Source organism: Vigna angularis, chromosome 3 (assembly GCF_016808095.1).
Source record: "Vigna angularis cultivar LongXiaoDou No.4 chromosome 3, ASM1680809v1, whole genome shotgun sequence".
NCBI lineage: Eukaryota > Viridiplantae > Streptophyta > Magnoliopsida > Fabales > Fabaceae > Vigna > Vigna angularis.
In genome coordinates, this window is record NC_068972.1 from 17,619,957 (window position 1) to 17,640,878 (window position 20,922).

At 32.3% G+C, this 20,922-nt stretch overlaps 1 protein-coding gene across 1 annotated transcript; it reads left to right on the plus strand.

Moving 5' to 3' along the window:
• Nucleotides 1-7,810: 7,810 nt before the first annotated feature.
• Nucleotides 7,811-11,912, plus strand: LOC108324048 (serine/threonine-protein kinase PCRK1). Its single transcript, XM_017556846.2, has 5 exons — nt 7,811-8,319; nt 8,927-9,328; nt 9,559-9,819; nt 10,377-10,499; nt 11,021-11,912. The coding sequence occupies exons 1-5, from the start codon at nt 8,224-8,226 to the stop codon at nt 11,525-11,527; spliced, it is 1,389 nt and encodes a 462-aa protein (XP_017412335.1). The 5' UTR covers nt 7,811-8,223; the 3' UTR covers nt 11,528-11,912.
• Nucleotides 11,913-20,922: the final 9,010 nt, after the last annotated feature.

A 20,922-nucleotide genomic window follows, 5' to 3' on the forward strand; every position in this document is an offset into this window, starting at 1 on the left:
AAATGGCCCGGAGAAATGGGTGGCTAGATTCAAGCATCTACATTCTTTCCATATTCTCTCTCTTTCTCTTCATCCTTTGCTTTTCGCTAAAACACTTTCCATACTCTTTCTTTATTTTTTTGACTCCATTTTAGTATTCATTTCTTCAATATTATCTTAAAATAATAGTATATTTTAGTCAAGCATTCTAGCAGTAATATAAACGTGGGTGATAAAAAGAAAAAAAGAACGTGACTCACTTCTAAATTTAGTTATTTTTTATTGAAATTTACATAATACAAAAATATAAATAATTAATTATGACTATTACTTAAGCTTATTATCTCGAAGTTAAATTTTGACTTTGAAAGAAATAGATATAATTTTTCATGGTTTATCTTATAATGTTATTGTGGAAAACAAGAAAAACTATACATTGGTGGATGATGTAATGATCATAATTATATAACGGATAAAATTAATTAAAATTGTGAAATAACTACATCATATTTTACTAAAAGAAATTGAATTATTTAATAAAAACTTAATTGAATCATTTAATAGTTTAATTTTAAAAATTTATTTTCTAAAATTACTTTAGTTAACTAATAAGTCTCTTGTTCATTACTTTCTCTCACTTCCGTCCAAACCTTGCCTTCGCATTGTCGTCGCGAGCACACTTCTAACAGCAACTACCGCCAAACCCATGTCAAATTGGGTCGGGAGTCTTCGCACGTCTTTCACCTCTACCCAGGGCCATCGTTGCCGTCTCCGGTTCGTGATCGTCGTTGGCCGTTCATCACCGCTAGTTGTTTGACTGAATTTGAATTTCATCGTCGTGCTGCGACGTTGAACCCTTGGCCACCGTGCAATTTCTGACGAGGGTTTCACTCTTCGCCTGTTAGTAATTTTAAAACCCATTTACACAGCTTTAATATTGAGGTTGAATCAATGTGATTTAATTTTATATTGTTCTCTTATATGGCTTTGAATGGGTGGGTTCTTGTTTTATTTGATTTTGAGACTGTATGTGCCTTTGTGCTTGTGATTAACGTAATGTCTTGTCTTAAAATGGAGAAGATGTCCATTGTTGTACATATGAGTTTGATTGCTGTACACATATATTAAGTTGTTTGACTCTGAAGGATGATTTAAAAGAGATTAAAATTTCATTTTAAAAGTGTTACAATGTAATTTTAGATTTGCTAGATTTAAGAGAGAGAATTTCTTATAAAGGTATTATTTGCTTCGCCTTAAAATAAGGTTAAATTTAACTTACTTAATGTTTAGAGATAAATTTAAAGTACAAAATATATTTTTGTTTGGCTTGCAAAATAAGAAATTATGTGTTGAAATGGTCAAAATAATGGTGATATGTCATTAGAATAGGATTGGATTTTGTTAAATACTTCATTGATTGTATATTTCATTGACTATATATTTGAATCTAGCATGAGTAGTAAATTGAAATCAAAATTATTATTATTTTTAAAACCACTTTATTAATAATATCAAGGTCTTGAACAATGTTCTTAAAGTATCCAACAAGAATCCCAATAAGAATCTCAACTAGATGATGAAAACAATGATTCTCATGACATGAGTTTCTACTTAAGAACCATAGGAAATAAATTTGATTATATATCAGAACTTTAAAAATATTTAAGAAAGAATTTGAATCTTATACAAAGTCAGTTGAGTTAAAGTTTTATATTGGGAGAAAGTCAATTTAATTGAATTTCTTATCCTTAGGAATATGGTTGTGAATGTGGAGTCATTCTCATATCTAAAGTATGACTAGAGTGTGCATTCAAAACAAAAGGAGGGGTAGTTAGTCTTTATCAAAGTTGCTTAATGTCTAAAATAGTGGAAGTGATTGTTTGCACACAAGATTGGTTGAAATGAACACATTTCTCTATACTTTTTTATAAAAACCCTAAAGAGCTTGATAAATTTGAGTAAGGTGAGTTTATATGAAAAAATTATATATTTTTTAGTTTATATTTTAAGTTTTCAAAAATGATGAAATATATTTTAGGTTAAACTTCTTCGGAAGTCCCTATTTATGTGGGTTTTTCCCAGTTAAATCTCATCTTATTGGTTTTGCCAATTTAGTCCTTTATAATAAAAAATTGACTCAATTGGGCCCCTGCCATTAAATTGGCTTAACGGGGTTAAGTTTTTGATGACTTGGAACGTTGACGTGGACAACTTTTTATACATGGCATAAGCAGGGTGTTCGTGGAATTTCCTAAGTTTGACGTGAAACATGTTTGATTAAAAAATTTAGAAAAAGGTCATCTTCCATTACAATGAAGCACCACTCAGAAATCTTCTTCCCTATCCATCACCCAACCCGTGAGAAGAAATCCAAAAATCAATTTCAAATTACATTTGAATCGGGTCTCACATAAACCTGCAGAGAAATCCCAAACTTCATAACCTAAAGAACCCTAGACGCGAAACCTAGACATAAGCCATACTCTGCTGCCTCTTCTTCCAATCCCATACTCTATATCTTCTTCAATACCCTAGACGAGGAGTCCCAACAACTTCCACATGCTCATAATACTCCATAGATTGCAAAAACAAAATATCGCATACCTCTGCCTAAACTTTGATTATTATTTGAAATGTTCGGAAACAAAAAACAAAATTGAAATGATAAAAGGTTATCAAGATTGATTCACCTCGGCGGGAGAAAAAAAAAACATGTTCTACTTTTTCTTAGCTTCACTCGCCAAAATGCTCAAAGGCTAAATAATTAGCATAATCTTTGGAATTATTGAATCATTCTAACATTCCACATCTGCACAACGCAAAGAAAATTTCACAAAAAACATCTAACATATCAAAATGACATCACAAAACTTGCACATAACCAAAACGACAAATCTTCGCAACGAAATCGTAGCCTTTAACGGCGGTATCATGTGCCTCCCAAGCAATGCGTCCGTCGCGAGTAGCGATTCTCGAGGCTGCGCGAGTCGAAAAAACGGTTCCAACGGTGGCTCGAAGCCGGAGGCCAGAGTAGCGCGGCAACGCAGCGGAGTCGCAACAAGTGGTGACGGGAATCAGTGGAAAGGTGAGGGAAGGGAGTGTGGAGGAGCGAGTGAGAGTTAGGGATTGGAGTTGCACGGTGGCCGTGATTGCGAGAATCGCAGGTCCAGAAGAAGAATTGTGGAATCAAAAGAGTGTTGCGTTGAACTGTCGGCACCTGCTGTTAGATTAGTAAGGTTGAAGACGATGAACCTTGGGGTTGAATTCTTAGAATTTTTTTTTAATTATATATTCCATGTATAAAGTTCTCTCCATGCCACATTTAAAAAACGGTCCACGTCAACGTTTCAGGTCATCAAAAAACTTAACTCTGTTAAACCAATTTAACTGCAAGGGCCAATTAAGTCAATTTTTCACTTTTAAGGACTAAATTGGTGAAACCGATAAGAGGGGATCTAACTAAGAAAAACCCACATAAATAGAGACTTTCAAAGAGGTTTAACCTATATTTTACTTTTTTTGTAAATATAATCTCTTCAAGTGGACTCTTCAAGTGTTATTAATTTGGATGATTGAAGATGTGTTGATAAGTTGCCTTTTAAAATGAAACTTATATTTGAATATTTATTGATTTTTATTTTATTTTGTCTATTTCTTAAGTAGACACAATTTTTTTCTATTGATGTAATTATTATTTTTTTCTTTTTTTCAAGATTTTTTAAAAACAGTTTCATTTATTAAAACAAAAAATAATTTTAAAAGGCAAACTTATTTTTTGGTTCACTATGGTTTTTAACCATTCAATTCAATTTATTGTGTCCACCTTTAATATAGGATTCCATTAATTTTGGTAGGAAGACCTACCATTATATATAAATATGTTTGATATGTTGGAAATTTCATGAACTAAGCGTATTCATCATAAAATTATGAATTATGTAATTTTTTTAAAACATTATTTTATTACTTATATATAGTTTTAATAAAATTATTCTGGATTCCATTTGAGTTTTTTTTTTTCATCCTACACATTATTGATCACAAAAATAATCCAATCCTTATGATCAACAAATTCAACTAATAATCACATTTTGTTTTTCTAACTTGAAAAACTTTCTCCATAAAGCAAGGTAGTCATATTTCACCTTTCAAAAAAACAAATTTATCACATTCATCTAAAAGCAAAGCTTTAGGATCTTTGTTTTAAATAACTCTCGTTGAAAAAAAAAGACTTTTTTAAACTAATATAGAATGGGTGGTGAATTGGTTTTAAAAAGTTTTTCTTTAAATAACACTTTTTTTAAAAAAAATTAGAAAATATTCAAATAAAAAATTAGAATGCAATTAATTGAGAAACTTATGGATACATGAATTGGAAAGCAATTCAAAGAGAAAAATAAAGAATGATGAAAATCATACAAGAATTTATATATGTTAGGATTCAACCAATTCTACATCCAAATATCAATTTTTCTTCATTAAAAAATTAGTTTCATTATCAATTAAATGTTTGTTCAGGACAGGACAATAATTTCAAACACTGAGACCAATAAGCTTAACTCATATCATAATCAAAAGGATATCAATATTTAACCAACTTTAGATGACAAAAACGATATATGCTTTATCCACTCTTGAAACACTTTAATCATAGCCTTATCCATCCTTTAACTATCCAAGATGATATATGTCTTATTAACTCTTATTGTAAACACACACAAAACAAACACATGCTTTGTTCATTTGAATGAATTTGAGGGAGAGTGATTGAGGGGATTTGAGAGGATTTGAATGTAAATTTTGTTGTTGTTTATTTGAGTTAATTTGGAGGTACATGAGAGTAGATTTGGAAGTAAATATTTTTAATTTGTCATGTCAATCAAATCCTACACTAATTCTCACAAACTTTACTTCCAAATTCACTCTCACTTACCTCTAAATCTCCTCAAATAAACAAAAAAAATTTAACTTTCAAATCCTCTCAAATCTCTTCGATCACTCTCCCCCAAATTCATTCAAGTGAACAAAGTCTAAAAACCTTTTAATAGAACAACAACCAAAAAGAAAATTGAAAACAGTCCACTAAAAACAAACTGAAAAGTGTTTACCACAACAAAAACAATTACAAGGACTTAAGAATTCAACATAACTTATATTTGAAACCTTGTAAGGACTTTTGAAAATGGATAGAGTAACTCAAAAAAAGAGTGTAAAAGTTAACTAAAAGGTTTAGAAAGAACTTTTATTTATATACTTTTCAAACACTCAAACATTTTATGATGCATTTAATTGATTAAACCAAGCTCTTAATTAATTATTCTAACAATTTTGAAAAATAGTTACAACATCTTTCTGATAAAATTTATTATTAAATAATATATCGATTAAATACATTACTCATTAATTGTTAAAAATAGGTTAATCGGTTGTTTAAAGATCTTAGAGTATTATAATTATGAGAGATTGAAAAATACTTAATGTGTTCTTTGGATTAATCTGTTATAAAACCAAATTATTGATTTTTTCCTAAACAATCTCAATAACAAATTAATCAACTAAATATAAATCTAATCATTAAAAACGTAAAACAATCTTTTAGGCTTTATTTTAACTATAAAAAAACATTTTCTTTCAAATTCTTTAAAATAGGTTGTGTTAAATTAAAAATTCCTTAGTGAATACCTTGTGTGAAGCACACAAACAAAATCAAAGAAAGCTAAACATCATCAAAACATCTTTATTTTCACTTGGACCTTTGAAACTCTTCTTTGAGATCATTATAACACAAATCTTTCTAAAATACTAGGGCTTATTGATTGCTTAAAGATTTCAAGAACGTTATCTTATCGTTGTTGTCATTAACATTTCTTCTTCAAGTGAATTTTTTATATATAAAGGTTGAGAAGAAAGATTTGTTGTGAATCCTTTATAACTATTATAAGTATTGTAGAAGTTTTTCTTCTTCTTCAATTTGCATTTGTTCATGTAAGTACATAGGAAAACATTAAATGTTCTTCAAGTAACATTAAATTCATGTCTCTTCTTCAAACAACATTCTAATACAAGGCATGCCTTATCATGCATAATTTAGATGATTTTTATCCAAACCTAAGTAAAAAGAAAAAACATATACAAAATTGATGGTCTTCGTAGAGTTGATATATACTCTTTTCAGAAATGATGCTGACATAGAACCATTTTAGCACTTCCTTCAAGAGATCTTTGATATAAAAATTCTTCACGAGATTCTATTCTAAGATGGAAGAAATGAACATTTTCTTCACACATTTATAATATTTAAGATGTACCATGAAATGTTTAGTCTATGTATCTTTATCATTTGTTCAAAAAATTAGCTTATTATATAAATATATACATGCAAGAAGTTATGTGTCTTTTGGCTAACAGACACACATGTGTCCATCATGATCTAATTATTTAATGGATAAAAAAATTATTATAGAAAAACAAAACATTATTAAAAAAAATAAAATCTCTTTGTCGAAAATAAACAATTTCTTTTTTGTCAAACTAGTATACTTCCTTTAATTTCTTTAAGATGAACTCATAGCATCTATTTAATGGAGTAAAATTCCATATACAAAAAGACTCTTTCACATTTAAATTAGTAATAATTAAAACTTAAAATAATATTTTAACAAGAAAAAAATTAACTATTTTCTTTGATAAATAATTATATTCATAATCCTTTTTAGATTAAAAAATAAAATTAAGTAACAAAATGTATTTCATTTGTTAGTTGCATTATTTCATACTATTTCACATGCTCTACTTTCCTCAAATTGTTAATTTAGTTTTTGTGTTAAAACTTGGTTCTAATATTTATAATAGTTGAAATGTATTCTATCCAAATATCTTAAAAGTAGATAGACATGATAAAAAAAATTGTAAGTACACATTAAATAAACAATTCTCTTTCAACGCAATTTAATTTCACATATCTAAAATAACATTATTAACGTTGATAGATTCAAATTGGAACTAACTTACGTTTAGAATCGGTATCATCAGCTAACATTAAAATATAAACCACTTTATGACGTGGCACATAAGTTAAACTTAAAATTTATATACCCTTTGTTTTAAAACTGTAAACTTTTAATACAAGTGGCAGATATAAAGCTCCAACTCAACACATAAAATCAAGTCTTAACTTGACCAAAAACTTTTTACATATCAAATAAACTAGTAATAAATTAATATGCATTGTTTTGTGGAAACTGAAAAGCAATAATCCCAAACTAATTCTAATTCACCTTTGAAAACGAAATTCCAAAGGCAGAAACAGTTCTTTCATCATCCTTCAAAAATCATAATTCATGATACTGACCCGGTCAACGGTCAACATCGGTAACCTCCACGAAGGTCTTGAGAGGAGGATCCTTTGATACAACCATACAAAGCACTTATTTTCTCTTCAACTTTCTCTTTTTAACATTTTCTAGGTTCAGTTTAAATTTTTGTTTATTTTTTAAAATTTAGAATACATCATTTTTAGCCTTTTTCAAGTAGTTTGGACAGTGTTTCATAGAAAAATAAAAATAAAGTACATAGTATTTACAAAGAGTTAAACAATACGACATTTTATATTTAAAGTGACAAAGATGTTAGAAGATCTAAAACTAAATTTAGTGTAATAAAAACATATTTTGCCTTCTTTTTTTTTTCGCAACACCTCGTCCTTTCTCGAGTCTATTAAGGTTATAAAAAGGAAAAAGGAAAAAAAACATGTCTTTTTCTGCAATGAACTTTGCCCTGTAGCGTACAAATTGCAAAGTTTGTTTCTTATTGACTTGTTCTATCTACCATTTAACTTTCCACTGCAAATGAACTAACTCTACGTATACGTGTGAATCCACCAAAAAGAAATAAGAGAGAAGGCTGCGTGTATCGCCTTGACTTCACAAACCCAATTATGCTTCTTCCCTTCACAAGAACACAACGACAACAACTTAAGCTGGCTGTGTCTGTTTCTTCTTCTTTTTCTTCAGCTCTTTATTACTTGGTCTCTCAAATACAGAAGACACGTTCACACCACACAAAGTTTGGATCTTAAACAATGCTACTGTAAGAAAAATCAATTTGTATCAATTGAGGTTGTTTGCTTGATTTGCCTTCGACCCTGCGAGTCGTGCAGAGCAGAGACTTCTGCTGGGGCCTTTCACTCTGTTCTTCTCTTTTTGGGAGCAATGGCTTAAGTGGGTCTTCCTTGTCAGAACCTGGATGCCAAACACAGAAAAAAAAAAAAAAGGATTTGTGGTTTTTGAGTCAGAAAAGCCGACGCTTTTTGGGGTCAATTTATATCTATTTGAACTTAAGGTGAGTTTTAGAATCAAGATATGTTTTTTGGTTTTTCTTGGTAAACTAGTATGGCCTGCAATTGAACCCAAATGAAAAATGAGTTGAAAGGTATACAGGGGTTTCTATTTCCTTAAATCCCTCTTCTTAATTTGTAGACACATGCCATTCTTAGTTTTTGTTTTCCAAAAAACTTTTTGGCTTGTTACCAATTCTATTTCTGTTTGGTAATTGAAAATTGGCTTACTTGAAAGATTGATTTCTAGAATAGGATTGGTTGGTTCTATGGATCATGTTGGCTAGAATTAGTTAACACAATTTCTGATGGGGTTATCTGAAATTGGAGTTGTTGGGAGGGGGATGCAGTAGTGAGTCTCCAAATGGGTTTCCCCTTTCTGAATTGTTGATGAATTAGGAAAGAAAGTGCGTTTGAAAAATTGTGGAGAAAGTAGAAAATCATGTGAGGGATGTGTCCAACAAATAACTTCTTATTAAACGTGAAAATTATATGTAGGATTTGAAAACAAACACCCTGAAACATCATGTGTGACCTTCAATTCAGATGCCATGTTACTTTTCAATGGGTCTACGTTTCTTAATTTGTTGTTCAAATTTTCTGATAATGCAGTCTAGTTCAAATCAGGTAGCAATGAAGTGTTTTCCATTCTACTTTGGAGAGAAGAAGGATGGTCCCAAGAGCTTGCAGTCCATTTCGGGTCGGTCCAACATTTCTACTACTGTTGAGGCTGAGATGAGGAGATCTGGTTCTGAATTGAACTCTATGGATGCCTCAGACGCCAGCACAGACTCCCTTAGGAGAAATGCATTTCCCAGCCTGTCTCAAAGACCCAGCAACCTCAGAGTATTTACTGTGCCCGAACTAAAAACATCCACAAAGAGTTTTAGTCGCTCTGTGATGCTTGGAGAGGGTGGGTTTGGGTGTGTCTACAAGGGGTTGATCAAGAGTGTTGATGATCCTTCCACAAGAATTGAAGTTGCTGTTAAACAGCTTGGCAGAAGAGGAATTCAGGCAAGCAGTTTCCTTTTAAGTTTTCCTCTTAAGATGCCTTTTGAATTGCCGATTCAACGCTAGAGATCTCTTAGAACAATTTTCTGATAGATATTTCTGTTCAAGCACTCGTTCCACAGATTTAGGTGTTTCTGCAGTGTCAGGAGGAATATTAGTAAAATAAAATAAGGTGCATTGTTTTTCTGTACCATTTACTCTACATTAAAATATTAGCTACTTTTGGATTACAGGGGCACAAGGAATGGGTCACAGAAGTGAATGTTCTGGGTATTGTGGAGCATCCAAATCTGGTGAAACTAGTGGGATACTGTGCTGATGATGATGAAAGAGGAATCCAAAGGCTTCTGGTGTATGAATATATGCCCAACAGAAGTGTGGAACACCATTTATCACCACGATCAGAAACTCCTCTCCCATGGAATAGGAGGTTGAAAATAGCCCAAGATGCTGCTCGTGGCTTAACATACCTGCATGAGGAAATGGATTTTCAGGTATAGCCATATAGCATAACTTTACTAATAAATTAGATAATGCCTTCATTGCCTGGTGCAGAAAGTAGAAACTTAACTGTTTTGATCTCATTTAGACATTCCAATAGAAGGAAGATGAGAACAGCTAAATTGGAATTTTGTTGAATTTTAATTTTAGGATTAAATATGTTTTTAGTCGTTAAACTTAGACGTAAAATTGAAATTCATCTCTTTTCCAAACTTTCATAGATTTTGGTCCAAAACTTAAAAAATGAATGAATACAGTCTTTTTAACTCAATAACATTAATTGTTTTGGGTTTGTTAGATGAACGTGTCAAACGGTATAACAGCTCAAACTCTAACTTGCAACGTCTTTTGACACGTAAAAAAAATTAATACAATTGGATTAAAATGACTATATCCATTCATTTTTAAAGTTTGGGAAACAATGTATCAAAATTTGGGATAGATACAAATTCTAATTTCTCATATTTAACTCTTAATTTTATTTGCTATTTAAGTATATGTTGTGCTGCTTGGACTTGCCGTGGTGACTGTTATCTGTTGGGTGGTTTAGATAATTTTCAGAGATTTCAAATCTTCAAATATTCTTTTGGACGAGCAGTGGAAAGCAAAGCTGTCAGACTTTGGGCTAGCAAGATTGGGACCATCTGATGGGTTAACTCATGTCTCAACAGCGGTATGGTCTTGTTTATTGATCTCATATTTCACTTACTAATATGATGTTCACATTTATGCTGAGATGTAAGAAGCAAAAGAATACGATGCTCTTTGACAAAAATCTTCAATTTCTGAAAAAATGAATTCATTTCTTATCCAATGAATTACATAAACCCTCCTGCAACGTTCCTACGTGATAAATGATGAAAATGTTGAATGTTTATATTTTCGAGATATTAAATGTGGATATAACCATGCTAATTCTTCACCAATTCAAACCTGCATTTCTTATCTTTTCATTGAATACTTTGTTAAGTACTCAGAATCAGTAAGATATTATATGTGGATATAACATTACTCAGACAATTACTTTATTTTCTGTTGACTCATGTTATATTTAACATGATCATGCTGATGAACAAATTTGCCGTTTTGTAGTTAACAGCTAAATGATTAACAAACTCATTAACAAACTACATAGAGCTGGAATTTTGTGAATCAACATACAACTTATGTTCATATGGTCTGTTTATTCATCAGGTAGTTGGAACAATGGGTTATGCAGCTCCAGAGTATGTTCAAACTGGACGTCTTACATCAAAGAGTGATGTATGGAGCTATGGTGTCTTCCTTTATGAGCTCATTACTGGCCGGCGGCCGATTGACCGAAATCGCCCCAAAGGTGAGCAGAAAATGTTGGAATGGATAAGGCCATACCTTTCAGATGGAAGGAAATTTCAATTAATATTGGATCCAAGACTTGAGAGGAAACACCTCTTCAAGCCAGCACAAAAACTTGCTGTAATAGCAAACAAATGCTTGGTCAGAAACCCAAAGAATCGCCCAAAGATGAGTGAAGTGTTACAAATGGTGACTCAGGTTGTGGAGTCTTCAGTGAGTACAAATCCACAGCCACCCTTGAAGGGTGTTGTAGCCTCCGAAGAAGCTTTTGCTGAAACGGTGAACAAGAAAATTACCATGGATCAACAACCACATTGTAATTGGTTAAGGATGTGGAGACCAAAGTTTTTAAGTACATGGTTGTAGCTTTATACTGAACAAGGCAAATAATTGGAGGCAAAGTTTGTTTATGACCAGAATGATTTTTTGTTCCTGTACTTGGAGACCAGAAAGAGCAGATCATGTTACTGCTATTTTTGTCACACCAAACGAAAAAATGTGCATAAACTATTTGTGCCACTTAGGGGTGCTTCAAGCGTATCAAGCTATTTGATGAAGTTTTTAAGGATGCTATATTGAAGTAGGTAAGAGGAAAAGAATTGTGAATTGCAAGGTGGAGGCTGGATTTCTGTGATATGCTAGATATGTTGATGACCCTAATGTATGTAACTGCTCTTAGAGAAGTGAAAATTAATCACTTAATGGATGTAAAATAATTCCTTTGTAAATTCTATATTTTTTTATTTGCACATTTTCTTTATAAATTTGCATATTGAAATTTTGTTCCTTACATCTATAGTTCCTGATCATTTTGCGAGTCAAATGCACAGATTTATGGTTTTGAAACAGTATATTGAATTTTGTTGTTTTCCTATATATGGACTCTTGTAGTGGGAGCCAAAAAGAGTGGTTGTCTCAGTTGTCTTTCTATTGTGAGATGTGTTCATCTCTCAAACACGTATGATGCACGTTATATATTTATATCATAGAGTATATCATTGAGTTTTAACTTTCTTTTATCAGTATAATCTCAGTCCTATAACTTGAATACTTTTTTAGAAGTACCTGGCAGTCTATTAACATCCCCTACCAATATAATGATTGTTATTGTTATGTTAGTCATGTATACACAAGTTATTTTTTTTTTCTTTTTCTTTCTTTTCTTTTTTATTTTTACAAGTCACATGATTTTTCTCTCTTTCTCTAATTTTATAATTTTATAATTTTGATACTTAATAACTTTATAATTATATAATTATATAAATTTATAATTTTACAATTTTATAGTTTTATTGTTTTATAATTTTATAGTTTTGTAATTTCGTAATTTTATTATTTTATGATTTTATAATTTCCTAATTTTATAATTTCAAAATTTTATAATTTTATAATTTTTGTAAGAACCTAAAAATTTAAGTATTAGAGTTGATATATATTTTAAAATAATGAGACCGAATATTTTAGTTTTAAAATAATTCAATAATATAGATATAATTTTTTAAACTCGTTTCATTACTTAAAACACAAATCACCTATCTCTCTTTTATCTAAGAAATATAACTCCTTGATTATCTATTTGACGATCAGGAAGTGCTTGGGAAATCATGACTGAGTAATCTTCATTTCTATCTGATCAGTTTCTGGTATAGAGCAAATAAGTTTCGACTTCTTCTTCCTTTTTCTCTTAGTTTGGGCGAGTGACATTGTCTCGTTGGCGAGGTATGATTGTGGCTAGGCGAGAGACTTATGGTAGCAACTATTAATTTCTCTCCAATCTTCCATTTTCCTGCAAAATAACAAAAAATTACATCTATCTATGAAGACTATATACAAATCTTACATCTTTTCATAGAATTTAACACAAAAACACATGATATAAAGAAAAATAAGGAGTTCTAATAAGTGTGAATAATAGATAATTATCACACTTATCAATTGTCTCCTAATAGAGACTCCATGGGGCACATCTCATATAACTTTTGTTAATGACATGTTCCCTAGAGCAGTGCAGTCCTTGAGTAAGTCAACTGTATGATTTTGGCTTGTATCAACCGGTTGTTTTTCCATTTAGATTTCTTGAGACTCCTTGGTTAAATATGCAATCTTATCTAGTTTGTTAATTACTAACTCGGTAATACTAAAGTTGTTATAGTTAAGTAATGTTAATTTGATCGCGTTAACAACAATGTTATCAAATTTGGAGTGGGAATACGGTTAATATTAATTTTTTTTATATTTTGATTATTATTTATTATCTTTTAGTTAGATTTTTTTTAATTTTTTTTGTTTAATACATTTAAATTTAATTTAGTTTGTTTGTTGTAGTCTTTAGTTAATTTAAAATTGCTAGAAAAGTATTTGCTTTTGTTTATTAAGAATTTCTTTTTAGAAATTTATGAGACTAGTTTAGGAATACTTTGGATAAGAAAGACTTAATATCTAAGTTGTCCATTATGACACACGTCTTTGTCCTATGAGTGAACCCAATAACATCTTAACTTATTTCTTTCTAGAAACCTTTCTCTAAAACAAGAACAGAAATAAAAAAACAACAAGGAAATTTTCAGGTGGACTCGTAGTGCATGACTCGGGCCAAACCCTGGTGAATTCCATCAAATTGACTCAGAGATGGAAAGAAAGTTGCATAAATCACGTAATATGGTGTTCTATTGAGGGAGCATCTTCATCATCTAAAGCTAAACCATATAAACTTTATCACCTCCAATGATAAATATATCCTCTGATCTTTCACCTAAACTTGAAATTGATACAAATAGAATGACATAACATTAAGACAATTAGCTTCACCAAATGTGACTACCCCAAACATGTGCATCCAATACCCATAAGGAGAATGCAAGCTAAAATATGGGTTAATTTACCTTTTACCTTTTACCTAAGATCCATGGATTAGCAGGAGAACATGGCATCTAACTATCTAGTGGCAAATTATTGATGTTTTATGTGTAGCTGACATGATGCTTGTTATAGTTAAGTAGTTTTAATTTGATTCTATCAACGATGATGTTATTCGTAGCTAACATGATCTTGACGTATGTGTAGCCAACATGATCTCAACTTATATGTAACAAAGATGATTTCAACCTAGATACTTAGGATTATTTTGAACTGTCATGAACAATTGATTGACATAATCTCATTTATAATGATCAAATACCACATCGACAACATTGCAATGTAACAGTAAGGATCAACTGTGATTAGTGAAGTTTAAGAATTAAAATATATTATCAAGATCATTAAGCAAATTAATTATGGTGATTATCTCTATGGTCCAAGCCTAAATAGGTAAGGGTCATACACTTAATATAAATACCATTGTTCACGAGATAATTAATTATGTGTTCATTATTACAACATATATCATTATGTGACGTACTTTTTGACATGAGCGTTAAAGTGTCTTTTGCAGGCACATCCTCTCTCAGCACGAAACGATACTTAGACTTAGAAGCATATTAAAGGTTAAAGAGAAGAACTTCTTGTGGTCTTTACACTGTGTTTTCGATCGTGCAAGAACAATAGTCAAAACTCATCCAACCTCATGATCATCCACGAATTTCATATCGAAGGTTGAAGAGAAGAACTTTTCGTGGTTTTTACAGTGTGTTTTCGATATTGCAAGAATAATAGTCAAAACTCATCCAACCTCATGATCATCCATTAATTTGTTTTGCTATTGGAATGATATGCATTTGATTAACACAAAATTTGAAAAAATGTTAGAAATGTCCATTTATTCTATTGAAGTTGGCTAAGATGGTGTGCATTTTAACACTCAAAATCAGTAAAAGTGCGTCAAAGTCTTTAGGAATCATACAAAGGTGAAATTGCCACCATTGATTTTTGGTTTTTTATATATCTTATTACTTATTGAAAACTCCTCGGCAGCAATCAAACTAACCTTAATACTTCGATAGAAATAATGGACAACTTTGAGAGTCAAGAACTTGAAAGCATAATGATCAATTTTATTGAGTACTCAGCAATGATGACGAGAGGAAGCTTATTCTTAGGTTTTCTCCTACTAGTACTTGATCCTACTTGGTTTTTATTTTCCTTTGTTCAGAAGGTTTCATATTATAAGCTTTTCTTTTCAGCAGAACATGGATAATTACTTCCTCCACCACATCATGAACAAATGATACAGACATGCTTAGCAACTGAATGGTTGTGAAAAGAAAAATCACTTACCCTATTAGTGAAAACAAATACTTTATATATTTTCCGAAACAAAAAAATAGACACAAGATTAAAAAAAAAAACAGAATACCCAAATTTTTTTTTTTACCAAAATAAAAATAGGGTGATAAAAAAAATTAGAAACTTAATAGAATCCTTCAGAATAAAAAGCAAGTGCAGAATAGTGAAAGAATAATAAAGAACAATGACCTACTCAATCTTTATAAGGCTACACCTTTTCATCTATACATCAAGTGACAATATGTTTTATGTAATTCATGAAAGAAAAAAAAAACCATTAACCCAATAATCTTTTCATTTAATAATGCATGAAAAGTTTCATTTGTGGTGGTCAAATTTTCACGCATTATTAATAAACAATGATCCCTTCAACAATCATCACATAAACTTGCATATAAATGTTTCTAAAAACATCTGGACACAATATACCTTATCACTAACATTATGTTAAGTTACTTCTTTGGCATTACACTCAACTATACAAACAAACCAATAATTTAAAGACTATTATGAAATCTTTAATCGTTGTAAAAAATATCAATTCAAATAAATTATCTACCTAATTAAATAATACTGCACTAATTTTAAGTTTAAAAGACTAGTGTATTTACTTATACACACAACTTTACAAATTAACTATTAATAACCACATTGACCTTTTAATTATCTCTAATATACTTTTTATTATAACAACTTCAATCAGTTAAATATGGCTACGCCGAGACTCTCAACTCTCACTTTATAATATTTATATATCTTACTACATTTAGAATGTGTAAGATATTTAATATTTAATATATCTTTTCAATCAGTTAATTTTTTATTGGATGAAGAAAGCCTCTTTTGAATTATTTAAAGGGTTGAATGTAAGAGAAAAATTTAGAACGGACATGGAGAAGAAGTGCAGTGCAAGGAAAATATTATATAATTGACTGATTGTGGCTGGATAAGGATGTGCATAGACAAATTAAAAAGTTGCATAAATTTTAAGAAACAAATATATAAAATGAGAAAAAAAAACTTTGAGAATAAAATAAAAATATAATGTTAGTACTCAACCGCCCTGGAGAAAGAAATCAAAATCCTTTGAGATCCATAAATCTTCAGAATTTTTATCAGATCGAAAGACCTAAATATTATTAAACATATAAAATAGATTAAATTGAATTATGTCAATTTTAGTCTCACAAATTTATTCTATATTTTAAATGAAGTTGTTCTTATCCGTCAGATTTCACGTTAGTTCACTTTTAAAAATAATTACTACAATGTAAAAAACTTATATAATTCCATGTTTCTTCCTATCGTATAAACTTTTTTACATTTTTTCCTTTTTCGATTATATAATCCATAAATTATTTTTAAATTCTAGATTACATGATTTAAAATTTATTTTTTTCTCAGAAAATGCCTTATAAATTACATAATCTAAAAATAAAAATGAGTATACAATCATGATACCAAAAATGATTAGCTTCTAAATTGTATAATCCAAAATTTATTTGGTTTCGGAATTGTATAATTTGAAATTTGATTTCCAAATTATCCAATCTAAAAGACATTTTTGGCTTTCATATTATGCAATCCAAAAATCTTTTCTTTTTTAAAAACAACTTTTTTCAAATTGTACAATACAAGAAGGTAATATCGGATTTCGTTTATATTGGAGTGTAAGAAATATATGATGGTACAAGCAGAAATTGTTTATCCAGCCCAACGTAAAAAAAATATTAAATTAGGTTGAGTTGAATTTCTATATTTTTTATGTTAAACCCAATCTAATTTAACTTACTTTTACACGAGTTGAATTAAGATGAGTCAATTGGATTAAAATGTTGAATTTTTTATTTGTTAAAATATGTATTTTTCAAATATAGTCTACTTAAAACAAAAAGTTTAAATCCTTGGATCGTTCTCGTATTTGTTGGAGAATCTTAAGTGAGTCCTCATTTTTTCAACTGTCTTACTTGGGTCCATATATTTGCAAAATGTCTCAATTGGGTCCAAATATTTGAAAACTTAAGTCAATTAAGTCATGTCCGTTAAATTTTCATAGACGGCGTTAAAATGTAATGACGTGATGCACGCTGATGTGAAAGTCTTTTATTATATGATTTTTTTTTTAAAATTAAGAGTTTTTTGACGTGGCAAAATTTATTATGAGAATAAGGTTCGCTCCTTCTCCTCCACGGTGACCGTTCGACATGCCCTGTTACCGTACGACTCCTCCTGTTGAGAGAGTGTGCACAATGGTTTATGTTGTTCTTGTTCTGAGGTTGATGAATTTGGGAGTGAAAGCCATGAAAGAAGCTGCCAAAGAATTGGATGTGATCTTAGATGAATGGTACACAGTTTTTTTAACGCCGTCACTCGATGCCTATGCTGCGGTAAAGGGCTTGTTTCCGATTGGTCGGCCACTTGCGTCGTCCTCTGCTTCATCGTCTCCTGGTAACACTCAATCAAGTGTTGTGAATTGATTGAACATTTTTCTGTTAAAGGATAAAAATTGGTAAAGATTGGAAATTGTTTGATTTTTTTTTTTGGGCTTTGGGGCTTAGCCGAATCTTGGAGTGTAAGGGGGAAGAGGGAAACGATATGGGAGAGATGGGATTCGTTGACGAGGTCATGATGGTGTCCGATGATGTAGATGAAGAAGCGTTCAGGTCGCGGCTATCGATGAATGTGTTGGAAGAGGAGAAGGGTGTTGTTGGAAGAGGAGAAGGGTGTTGTTGGCGGCGGTGGAAGCAGATGTTGGGGGTTTTGACAGTGTGCATGTTACTAGACCAGAGCATGAACAACCTGAGGGTCCTTGGTTAGACGCTTAATTTGGTCTTCTACTTCATGGTGGGGATCACTGGTTTGGGCCCAAATTTGGTCTTCGAGGTGGATAAAGGTTGCGTCGGAGACAATGGCGGTGGTTCCTCCGCCGTAGATTCCTCCATGGTGCCGACCCGATGGTCGATGCCCCGCGAGTAGAGAGAGAAAGAGTCCCAGTCCCAGATGCTGGTGTTTTTGGTGTCAGTGGCACTGTCAGGGTGGGAGCTGAAAAGGACGATCTTGAAGGCGCGTAGGGAGAGCTTGAGGAAGCAGTGAAGATGGTGAACCAATAGCTTTCCAATACCCAGGAGTTGTGGTTCTACTAGGTCTCCCTCCTATGGCTTCTCTAGTTGTCTTTGCAAGTTGAGGTTGCTGGTGAGGATGATGGAGGTGCGGAGCTTTGTGGTTGTGGTCATGGAAGCGCGACTTGGGATTTCTGGGTGGCGCGATTCGGTTTTGCGGTGCGGCAATGGTAGAGTCTTTGCGGCGGCTTTCCGGGGCTAGGGTTTTGCAAAGGAGATGACGACGAGGATGATGAGGCAGTGACGATTTGAGGTTTTAAGGGTTTTTCAAATTGGGTCTCTGTGGTTTTTTTGAGTGCAAGCCATTTTCCTCCTCTTTTGCTCGAACCCTTTTTCTATTTTTTTTAATTGATTAAATTTCATGTCATCATTGGCAGCATATGTTTTTAATAAAATATCCACCTCAGCGTATCCACCTCAGCACATTTTAACGTTGTCTGTGAAAACTTAACGGACAGGGCTTAATTGGTTTAATTTTTCAAATATTTGGATCCAATTGAGACAGTTGAAAATATAAGGACTCACTTGAGATTCTCATACAAATACGAGGATCATCCGAGAGTTTAAACTTAAAACAAAAATAACGCATTTTTTTTATATAAAAACTAATTTAAGACTTCAAGTATTGGGAATCAAATTGATTCCTTACTGTCAAGAAGACAATAATTCAATGTATTCTGTTATGTTTTACGGTTATTAGGCTTTTAGGTTTTTCTAGTTAGTTTAACAAAGCTCTATAAATAGAGCTCTCTCTCTTTGTTTACAGTAAGAAAGACAATATACATTTTCTAAGTATCAATACTTTACAACATCATATAATAAGGAAAGAGAACATTTTCCTTACCTCTCGCGTTATCCTCTTCATCTTTGTCTTCTTCGCCGTCGTCAACTGCCGTCTCCTCCGTCGCCGATCTGTGCTGACGCCGCTGCTGCTTCATCGCCTGGAGAAGCTCTCTTTCGCTCCGTTCTCTCTCTTCTCACACTCGTTTCACACTACTTGCGTGGCTTTTTCGTTCGCCCCACGCTTATCCACTATAAGCCATCATGGGCTGGGCCGCGGACTTGCGTGTACAGTGCTGGGCCAGTTCCAATATGGTATCAGAGCAGGTCTAGTGTCTGCTCTGCTTCCGTTGCCTCTGATTAATTTCTTGGTATCCTCTTGGGTTGTTTCTTGGGTTCTTTTCTTATGGATCAAACGGATCAATCTTCCAACCCATCCAGTTCTTACTACCTACACCCAGATTGCTGAAAGTGTCATATACGTCGAAGAGGCCAAGGAATTGTGGGATGAGCTGAAAGAACGATTCTCCAAAGGAGATTATTTCAAGATTTCTGACTTGCTGCAGGACATACATTCTATCAAGCAGGGAGAAAAGGGAGTGAGTCAATTCTTTACTGATCTGAAAATCCTATGAGAGGAGTTGGAATTTCTAAGACCCATCCCTACTTGCACATGTAAAATTCAATGCAGTTGTGATCTCTCCAGAATCTCCTTAAGATATAGGGAAATGGAACATGTGATATGTTTCTTGAAAGGGTTAAATGATTCCTACAACATTGTTAAGACACAAATTCTTTTGATGGACCCTCTACCTAATATCAATCAGGTCTTCTCTCTCCTTATGCAACAAGAGAGACAAGAGAAACATAGCTCTCCCGAGGTCAAGGTTCTAGCAAATGCTACTGATAAGAACAATCAATGGAAGGGCCAGGGAAGGGGCTCTGGATTTCGTGCCCAAGGGAGAGGAAGGGGCAGGAATCCCAACTATGGAAAGCAATGCTTCTTTTGCAACAAGATGAACCACACTATAGATGAGTGCTACTCTAAGCACGGATATCCTCCTTGGTATAAGAAAGGTGACAACAATCAAGACAAGAGGACTGACTGGGGCACTGCCAATGCCTGCCAGAACAACACTGAAACAGAAGGGGTTCAGAGCACACATCAAGCTAATAATGGCAACATTTTCAACTCTTTCACAGCTGAACAGATGCAAAAGCTTCTCAGAATGATGGACAAAATTGATGAACCCCCTCACAAAGTCAATCAAGTCCAGAGAAGTGACACTGAACATAAACAAGGTACTATTTCATGGATAATAGACACCGGTGCCACAGATCATGTGACACATGATAGGACAAATTTTGTCACTTTTTATAAAATTAAACCTATTTCTGTGAAACTGCCAAATAATATTGTTCTAATTGCTGAACATGTTGGAACTGTACACTTTTCCAAGGATTTTATCATTTTTAATGTTCTCTATATCCCTGAATTTTGTTTCAATTTGATTTCTGTTCAAAGCCTCATTAAAGACTTGGATTGCAGTCTAACCTTTTCCTCTAAGACTTGCCAGATAAAGGAGAATCATACATTGAAGATGATTGAATGTGCTAATTCTTGGAAGGGACTCTATT

What these genes read in the sequence shown, in the direction of transcription:
- LOC108324048 (XM_017556846.2), top strand. Translation starts at nt 8,224, where the DNA reads ATGCCAAACACAGAAAAAAAAAAAAAAGGATTTGTGGTTTTTGAGTCA. An exon ending in TATATCTATTTGAACTTAAG is followed by an intron (nt 8,320 to 8,926) that starts GTGAGTTTTAGA and finishes CTGATAATGCAG; the next exon opens with TCTAGTTCAAATCAGGTAGC. An exon ending in TAACTCATGTCTCAACAGCG is followed by an intron (nt 10,500 to 11,020) that starts GTATGGTCTTGT and finishes TTTATTCATCAG; the next exon opens with GTAGTTGGAACAATGGGTTA.